Source organism: Lygodium microphyllum, chromosome 20 (assembly GCF_053477565.2).
Source record: "Lygodium microphyllum isolate KBCC chromosome 20, Lygodium_microphyllum_v1.1.10, whole genome shotgun sequence".
NCBI lineage: Eukaryota > Viridiplantae > Streptophyta > Polypodiopsida > Schizaeales > Lygodiaceae > Lygodium > Lygodium microphyllum.
In genome coordinates, this window is record NC_141154.1 from 59,383,433 (window position 1) to 59,393,718 (window position 10,286).

Sequence of the window (10,286 nt, forward strand, 5' to 3'; positions counted from 1 at the left end):
TTGAATCGCACGAGTATAGGATTGCGCATGTTGGGAGCAGGGTTGTCATGTTTGATGGCGTTCGATTAGTACAATCCGATACTAGTACAGTACTAATTGGACTAATAAATCTTGGATCTATGTTCAATGAAAAAAAACACACATAATTTTAAGTCTATGCTTAATGTTTGGACTTTAAAAGTAAGTGCAAAGGTGAGCTGAAACAAGACTCAAGAGTCGCCAAAAGCTGAGGGAACAAGTCTTTTGGCTAAGGAGATTGTTGAACTTCAGAAACTAGGTTTGTTTTCATGGGGAGGTGAAATACATTCAAGGAGGTCAGGCTGGCAGATCTAACATGAGGGTTTTAAGTGCAATTCATTTAAAATATAGAGTTGGAAAGCTTGTCAAATGGAGGGCGAAGTTGACAAAAGAATTTCAAGGTTGCATAGAAAAGGGCTGATTGTTGGATGCATAAGTTGTTTAAGAGGTAATAACATGTGGCGAGCCTCATAAATTCCATGTTAGTACTAATTTAGGCTCTCAAATGAAGGGATTGAAGAGTATAGTACGAGTCATTACTTATGATTTATCAATAGTAAAACCAATAACCTTATTATGAGTCAATTTTTTCTCATGCAAAAAGAGATACAAAAATGGATTGAGATAAAAGTCATGGCTCAATCTGAATCAAGATACATGATCAAATGACAAATCCCTATCCTCTAAATGCTCATATCACTCTCAGCATCGAAGCTCAAAGCATCCTTGTCGCCGCTTGAGGAGCTATCATCCTCATCAACAAAATCACCCTTATTAATAACCTTGCCCTTGTCATCATACGTAGACTCTCTATGTTCTATGTGAGAGGTACTGATAGGTATATCCTCATGGGCCGAACTAGGAGTCATTCTCGAGCCACTTCCATGCCTAATATAGCATCTAAGGGCCCACAAGCATCATGGGCAGCCGATATGGATGGCGAAGTGGAAGCTCCATCACTAGTGGCGTGAGGGTGAACAACACAGGCTTAGCGTGCACAAGCATGAGAGACCTGTCGATCTCTCTTCTTAAGCTTTAGATAAAACTTTCTAAATATTTGCTGTTTCTCCAAGTCCCTCTCGCGAATCACACTTTTAAGTATGTCAGCGGAGAGCTTGAGTGCATTCACTTTGACCTATATATTTAAAGTATGAAAGATTTTGATTAAACAAATGAAACATCTCTAAATATAATTCATAATTTATGAATAAAGTTATGAACTAAAAAGTATGAAAATTGGGCATATGATATTTGTCTTGCCATAAACATCTCATGCATATTGCGTAGCATGTGTAAATTGGAGCGACAATAAATTAGTTACTTTAATTGTTGCGTGCTAATCTTATTACGAATTTTGATATGCATGAGAGAATAGACGGACCAATTCCTCTGACATGCACACGACGAACAATCTTGAACCATGTGAAGAGAAAATAAGTTTAAACTTTAAACTTGCAAGTTGTAACTAGAATCAAATAAAAAAAGAGAAGACATTTTCAAACTTGTGCAAGAATGTATAAGGCAACTCTTTGGAGGTGGGACAATTGGTGGCCAAATGACTCCCACAAAAAAATGGCTTCACCAATGATTCTTGCTCTCAACAAATGGTAGATGCGAAAGTGGTACCCCTTTGATTGCTATAATTGATGAGCTCTTAGAGGAAGACACCATGTTGCTCTTCTACTAAAGCCTTTGAAAGAAAGGCATTGTCGTCGGTAAGGATATTGAAATCCATGAAAAGAGAGAGTTTTTTGAAGGTGGAATCCAAGAGTGCCGCGAACCCATGGATGAGTCACTTCATTCACTCCTATCTCTTCTTTATCTAAAAGAGAATATCATGTCTTTTAGGGGGTGGTATCAAAGATGTGACTACAATAGGTATAAGAGGATAGAGATTTAGAGGGAGACTTAGAGGTGAAAAGAGAGAGAATGAAACAATGTGAATTATAAATTCTAAAACTAAAAAGAAGCATGAATCATTATTAAAAAAAAAAAAAGCATGAAGAAGAGGCCTCCCTATTCAAATAGTCGATGATTGTATCTTCTCCATCGCATTCACCATAAAATGATAGAGGAGGCCAATAGTAGCCCCCTCCATGTCTGTCATGTGAAGCTTCTTGTAAATGGGAGTGACGACAATGACAATGCCTCTCATGTCCATCTAAAATTCCTCCTTTTAGCAAAGCCTTTGAATGGTCTTTGCTTTCACTTGGCTTGATGTGGATTCCCCTTCAAGCCACTCTTTGAATTCATTTGAGACGACCGTTTTTTGTAGCTTATTGCGAACATCATAGAGACTCTCTAGAAGAAGGCACATGGCGGTAGACCGAGTCTTAGAAGGCTTCTTTAACTCCCAAGTCCCAGTATGTGCGATAAATCGGAAGAACTCGGACCTTGGAGTCGACAGAGGTGACGATTGCGTAAGCATTGTTGACAATCCTCGCCACCCACTCCAACTTGCCTATATCTTCCGTAAGAAGATCTAGACAATGTGTAGTGCATGATGTTCATATTATAGACAAAAACTTAGCCTTCAGCTTCTGTCCCATAAATGCACAATTCGAGGTATTGTTCGTGACAACTTGCATCATATTTTGTGGCTGAATCTATCTACAAGATTACTCAGGATGAAGTTAGAATAAATTTGGGGGATTAAAAGAAAAGACAGATTGCAAAATAATGGATCTAGAAGCATTACTTCAATTATGGCTTGTTGTATGTGTTGATACATGAAGGAGCCCGTGGTTTTTCTTTCTCTTGTGCCCGCATACACCGCTCATAAGAAGTATGTGCCAAGCGGGCAAGAGACCAGGATGTTGATAATGCCTTTTTTTTTGCAGTCACTCCATCCATCGGATAGGGTCGAGCATCCATACTTCGCCCAATTGGTACGCATAGACTCAAGGACTTATCAATCCTCTCTCTCCTCATTGAGTTTCTTTGTACGCATTTAATTGTATGTGACACCATAGCATCCCTCGCATGGACTGATGGCAGTAATGGCTTTTCGCTACTATCGATCCATTTTGAGAAAATGGAAAGAGAGATTGTACTCAGTTATGGTGCTTGTATTCTCTACTTTCGCTTGCCTTTGCTTCTTCTTCAGGAAGGAGAGAGGACCGGAAACTAGACCCATTGCTTAGGTAAGAGTGCCTTGTCTCTTGGGCATAGGTGTACCACTCGAATGGCCTTTTCCTAGACAGGATAGAAGAAGCCTCTCCAATGGAGGAAACCGAGACGGTTGGAGAGGGATCTTCTTTTGCATCCAAGACCTCATGATTGAGAGAGATCATCTCCTCGCCCTTGAAAGGCATTTGTGCCACTTAAATGGCAAGTATTTCCAAGGACAATCTTCATCGACATTGTCGAGAATACTGGGGTCTCGTTGTTGTTGTTGTTGCTTCTTCTTCTTCTTCTTCTTCTTCTTCTTCTTGCTGTTGCTTTTGCTTTTGCTTTTGCTTTTGCTGCTGCTGCTGCTGCTGCTCCTCCTCCTCCTCCTCCTCCTCCTCCTCCTCCTCCTCCTCCTCCTCCTCCTTCTTCTCCTTCCTCTTCTTCTTCTTGGAGGTACGTCACTCCAATCAAGGGATACGAGGGCTCCGACGGATCAAAGAAGCAGCGGTGCAACTATTGTGGATTGGAGAAATTGGGGATCGTAACGCGTGTGAAAGACCACTTGTCATTGCCAGTTGTTCATTGATCTTGATACTTATTACTCAGTAGTTACCAGAGTCTAGAGACTAGTACACAGTGCTCAGTGCTCATTGGACTTTGGACTTTTGACAGATTATTCACATGATGTAGTTACATGTATCATTGTATCTTGATTTCACTTATTATGCATCTCGATTCTTGTTTTATTGTTCTTGATGTCAGTCTCCACTGTTCTTGATCTCAATCTTCACTGCTCTTTAGATCATAGATGATTCATGAGTCATAAATTATAATTCATTTTGTTGCCTTAAGTTTTGAAAATTGAGTCTTAATTGTGTTAAGCTGTCTAAAGTTTCAACCATTGAGTCTTGACTCTTCAATCTTCACTCGTGAGTCATGACATATGTAATGAATTATGATTTCAATCATATAACATGAAGACTCAAAGTTTTGTATGAAATTTGGGTACATGTTGTAGGCATTGATATATTTACATACCCACATAACACTGTATTTAATTTAGTGTAGAATCTGAAACGCCGTTTCCCCGTTTCCAAAATTTGGCCGAAACTCTGAAACTCCGGTTTTCCCCGTTTTCGTTTCCCTTGTTTTCGAAACTCCCCCGTACTATGATCATAGCTGATAGTGAGTTTGTGCTAGATAGGGCAGTAGGGCATCACGAAAGTGCAACATTGTGTTCAAGGCTGGAGTGCAGTGTGGATTTGTTTTTGGCAGCCATATCCTTGTGCACATCCATATTATTGCTGCAATTTATGGGATAGAATAAATATTTTCACTTTTGGATTCCCTTTTGTTTCTTTAAGTTATGCACTTAGGAGTTTGGTGTCTTGCGTTCGGTATTGGAGGCGACTTGGTGACCAAGCAAGCTCTTTGTTTCTTCGCTACATCAATAGCACAAGAAATGTCTTGCTAGGAGGTTTCTCATGAATAGTTCATTTGATGATATATGACTTGCGTTCGGTATTGGAGGCGACTTGGTGACCAAGCAAGCTCTTTGTTTCTTCGCTACATCAATAGCACAAGAAATGTCTTGCTAGGAGGTTTCTCATGAATAGTTCATTTGATGATATATGAGCCTCATAGCATTTGCCAGTTTTAGTTTTAGCAACAATGGGTATAGTGTTGTGGGCACATATTTGCAAGGGATTTTAAAACGGGATGCATGAAACGGGTTTCATTCGAGATGGGAAAAAACTATGAAAGTTTATATATGCGCGCGCACGCGCACACACACATACACGCATATACACATATATACATATGTATACGTACAAACATATATATGCATATATACATGTATATGTATATATGTGTGTGTGTGTGTGTACGTATATATGTATATACATACATGTGTGTGTGTGTGTGTGTGTGTGTCCGTGCGTGTGCTTGTGCGCGCGCGCGCGCGCACACACACACACACACACACACACACACACACACGAATCAAGTGATGTAGCTAATGAAACTGTTGATGTTTTATGATTCTACACAATGGGAATGAATATTCAACATAAGATCAATATTTATATGAATCATGGTTGATTATCCATGACCTACATTAACGTTAACTATAGAAGCAGCCATCAATATATGCACAGGCCATGGATAATAATTGAAAGAAAATTCTTGCAAATTAATGCTAATATACATGTCAATGTGTCAAATGAATCCATGATAAACGTTGTTACAAAAGTTAACATAGTTTTTAGGGTAGTTTTTTTTTTTTTTTTTGGAAAGTTTAAAATACGTTGTTCAAATGTTTATGAAACAATTGGATATGAAACGAGTTTCCTAACCTTATAAAATGGGTTTGCTCAGAGGTTTCGCAGGACTCCTCAAGTACTCCTTCACAAGTTTCACCCTTTTTCATTTATTCTCCATCCCTTTCTCGAATAGGGGTGGTTGGGGCCTCTTCCAATGCTCCCAATATTCCTTCTCATAGTCACCTTGGGTGCTCGAGGAGCTGGTATCTCCATTAGTGGTGATGTGTATGTGCGTTTTTGGGGGGGGGGGGGGGATTCTTGGAGGCACCTTACACGTTCAGTGGGTCTCCAAATCTCACTCACTTAGAAGGAAGTAGTGATGGCGAAGGAACTTACTGTTGCAAAGTTTTAGGGCAAGTAGGGCTAGATGCTTACTGCCTAGGATGTCTCTTATTTGCATATGCCCCCATATGTGGGGGGAATAAGAAATGTGTAAATGACATGAGATTGGAGAGGTTGCAACCTAGTCCTTGTCTCAAAGAGATTGCTCTCGAGATGGTGCGTGGTAATTGCATTGCTCACATGGGATATGATGTTTGTTGAGACATAGGTGTGGATTTTGCACCCCTCTCTCGCTCTCGCTCTCTCTCAATTTTTTTTTTCGTGAAAGTCGCTCTCTCTCGCTCTCTCGCTCTCTCTCTCTCTCTCTCTCTCTCAAATGCCACCTTCTGGTATATTCTCTTCTAACTCAGGTCTCTTCCTCCTAGAACATCGAGTATTGTCTCCTACGATAGGTCTTGGATGAGCAGACCTTACTTCAGGCATAATAGGCATATGGTCATGAGTCATGCCTACATATTATTTTGGATTTTTTGTATCATTTCAGCTATTCAGCTATTCTTTTTTACAGTTGATTTACATTGAAGTTTTAGTCATAGTTTAATTGCACTATGATGGGACATGATCACACTTATCATATATGCTCAGGTTTTATACCCTATTTTGGCCTTTTTATATCTTTATTTATTCATTTCAGCTGTTCAGCTTTTCTTTTTTGCAATTGGTTAAAGGTTTACATTGAAGTTTTAGTCATGTTTAATTGCACTGTATGATGAGTCATCTCCACAGTTATCATATATGCTCAGGTCTTATACCCTATTTTGGGCTTTTTATATCTTTATTTATCCTTCAACCAAAACACCACCACCCACCCAGCCACCCACCAAGGGAAAAAAAAATAGATGATGCCTCATAGGGTGAAGAAGCCTTGCTAGAAACTATCTTGCCCCTGGTTCTCACTCCTTATCTCACAGTCCAAATGCTAGGTTGATACTCCAAAATAGAACCATAAAGCTTTTAGGATGAACCTGTCCCAACTATAATGGTCCTATAGTTCCCTGGCTCCATGGGGTCCCTAGCCTCCAAGACACACAATTGTGTTGCTCAACTAGCAAGCAAGAAATCCCTCACTCACACACAGAGCATGGTCGAACATGTGCACGGAGAGTGGTGCAAATGTGTTTCGTGCATGAGAGATTTGCTCAGCCACCAAACCATCATGATCTTGTGACTCCCCACCTGGAGCCTATCAACCCCCTCACCATGGAGACTGCTAGTGGTTGAGGGGCCTTGTGTGGGACTGACCACCACGACCACCCAAAAAAAAGAAGGAACCACCTACACAGAAAATTTAGAAGAAGACACATTCTTAGAAACCTTGTCCTCTTTCTCTCTTGTCGTAGTTTGCAGCTACTGAACGTGGTAGCCAAGCAGGTCTAAGGGGCTTGCTTTTTTCTCTCCAATCTGGCCTACTTGGTGATTTCTGCTTGATTTCCTGTCCTTGCAGTGAACATTGAAGTGAAATGCCAAATCCCTTTGCTGTTTGTCAGATGGCCTATTCTTTTTGCCATTTCCACTCCCTGCCGATTAGCAGTTTCGCAGTTATTACTCCTGCAAAGTAATTGACATTTTCCTTAATGCAAATCCTTAAGGATGTGCAGAGTACTCTGCACTTGTTTCAAGTGCAAGTTCTACTTTGGATTTCAAGGTTGGCTGTTTAGAAGGACGAACCTGCCAGGCTTTGTTTACCAGTTGAGTAAAACATAAATGGATTTTAAGCTAGTTGGGTCTTCATATAAATACAGATTGGTTTGTCTTGATAGCTAGTTTCTTGTTCTGATCAGGCCAAGTGATGGTGCTCTTGTAATCACTGTTTACAGAATGCAGTAGGTCTCTGCATGGCTACAAAATTGAAGTCTTCTCCTGTGGTGTTTTCAAGTCGCAATTGGAATCCAAGTCAACAAGGGAAGGTTGCAGCATCGAGTCATAAAACAGGTGAAGGAAGGAGTGAAATCTTTTTGATACTCTCTTTTTGTTTTCTGAGTGCATATGCTAATATAATCTTATGGCTGTAGATGGCTTGCCGGCTATCTCTCAGTCGTCACAAGTCATGAGCCCATCAAGAAAGCGAGTAATTGAAGCTGATGGCTCCTCTATGCAAGAGAAAATGCTGATAGAAAACTCATCTCCCAAAGGGGATGATTCTGTTCCTGATTCAACTTTGACGTGTGAATCGCAGTGGGTTGAGGGCGATGTCAGTCAGGAAATTGGGAAAGTCGATAGTGAATTAGTGAATAATACAAGCAAGATGGAAAAAGCCAAGTCGTTGAATAGTGTGAACACCTCCAAGGTCCTGGCTGAAGCTTGGAAAGAAGATGTGGAGTTAGGCCCCCTTTTAGCATCCTTGTTTGAACTGTTTGGTGATGGAATATTACCATTTGCCCCAAGTAATGAGCTTTCAATGTTTATCTAATTGTCTTTCTTGGCTGCTATCCATAATGGAGTGAGTATTGTGTGGATTCCTTTCATTGCTTCTTGTTGAAGTGTCCTCTAATGAAATAGATACGAGGCATTGCATCGGTTTTGCAGGTTATTGGAAGTGTTTTGCAATGTAGCAGATATGAATTGCTTCTTGTTGAAGTGTGCTCTAATGAAATAGATACAAGGCATCGCATCGGTTTTGCAGGTTGTTGGAAGTGTTTTGCAATGTAGCAGATATGAAGCATCAGTTTAGACAAACTGCCCTCACCATTGTGGTGCTTAGCATAGTAACCACATAATTGAGATAATTCTAAAACCATTATCTCTAGTTTTATGCTTTCTAGTGCAATTGACATGGTCTCTATTGTGGCCAAGCCATATATCTATTGCTAGAAATAGTAAATTTTTTTTGGGTCTAAAGCTATTCTCAAATCTCCTCTAGAAGTAGGCAACCTAATGTTAAGCAACAACTCGTGAGAAATTTGGCATGAAAATCTTGCGCACAAGTTGCCTCTAGAGAAGGTAGGTAGGACATGCATATACATCCTCATATCCACAAGTTGGTTTGACCCAAGCAACCATTCCTACGAACCAATTATATAGTTTGTGTTGCCATGGAAGTACCATCCTAAAGGCTCTCCTCCAAACCTTTAAAGCAGTTATATAGTTCTATACGTAATACCTTTGTCTTCTCTCACATTCCCGACATCTAATGAAAGTGATGCAGTTTGTACTATACCCAAGCCATATATAAATTACCAAAAATAGTACAACTTTTTGGGGTCTAAAGTTATTCTCAAATCTCATTTAGAAGTATGCAAGGAAAGGTTGTGATATACCTTGGGCAATCTAATGTTATGCAACAATTGGCACTACTTAGTGTGTTCAAATGTATCCTCTTTCTTAGCTTGACATTATACTGAAAAGGGCATATCTTGAGGTGTCTTTGCAATTGGATCTCTCAAAGGACTTATTTTAGTCTTCGAGGCAGCTATCTCCTCTATGTGCAATATCTTCGATCATCTGCCACACAAGCTCGAGGTCTTGGTCTAAGTATCAAGTCTTGTTTGTTACAAGGTCGATCATGTGGCTAATATAGTATCTCAAATATTAAATATAAATAGCCTTATCAAACATAAGACTTCAAATAAATTAACAAATCAAAACCAAAGAAAACACACGATAAGAGCCCAAGTTTCCTCATGACAAGACCATAGTTTGCTAATCCATAATGAGATATTAAGTTTACATAGTTATTTACATTTAAAATCTTATGCTTATGTGTAAAGAAAATGCAAATGTCAACCATAGTATAACAATTGTACTTGAAGAGGTTTTGGGTAGAGAATTTTACATGTCGAATCAATATTTGTTATTATCCTTGCGTTTAGGTCTTTGAAAACTTTAAAATTTGTTTGTGTACGAGGGAGAAGTAATAAAACTGTTTCTCTTTTCCTACTCTCTAGTTTATTACGCGGTTTTATTGCTTTGATAAAGAACATTAGAAAAGCTTTTTAAAAATAGACTATGTAAGTAAATAACAAATCATTCTATTTAAAAAGCCTATTATTACATGAAAGAAAAGGTTCTCTCAAATCCAATACTTTGATCTTATTTATATATATGAGTGAATATTAGTTGAACTAATAGTATGAAATATCAATAATTTAAGTAAAATTATTATTAAAGAGGTAACTTGTAATTTACATTTGAATTCATAATTTTTATAATATGCAATATTATCCCTTTACGCTATATAACACAATATATGTATCTATAACATTATACTCAGTTGTACTAAAAAATTTCTCAACTTGGTAATTTGTGAATAAATACTTGAGTAGAAAATAGTAGATAACTCTATAATATAAGGATAGTTATTCAAGCCATACAATCTTATAATAAGTTAACTCATTTTGTCAAGGAGAGGATTGGAGAAAGAATACTACAGAGGAGTGTAGAAGACAGAGAAAAAGTGACCAGAAGAGAGACTAGAAAATGAGAGAGATTGGAAAGAAGAGAGATGTCGGAAGCCATGAAAGGTCAGAATAAGTTAGAGAGAGAATGACAAAG

General features: G+C 38.8%; 1 protein-coding gene across 2 annotated transcripts in view; it reads left to right on the forward strand.

Moving 5' to 3' along the window:
* The window catches only part of TAFII59 (TATA BOX ASSOCIATED FACTOR II 59), a 96,893-nt gene extending 88,612 nt beyond the window's left edge, over nucleotides 1–8,281 (forward strand). Inside the window, exons 11-12 of one of the 2 annotated variants that reach the window (XM_087701420.1) lie at nucleotides 7,613–7,727; nucleotides 7,808–8,278. In XM_087701420.1, coding sequence (XP_087557546.1) covers nucleotides 7,613–7,727; nucleotides 7,808–8,205 — 513 coding nt within the window. In that variant the 3' untranslated portion in view covers nucleotides 8,206–8,278. Of the gene's footprint in view, nucleotides 1–7,612; nucleotides 7,728–7,807 lie in introns of both variants that reach the window. The other variant, XM_087701421.1, reaches the window with a different exon arrangement.
* Nucleotides 8,282–10,286: the final 2,005 nt, after the last annotated feature.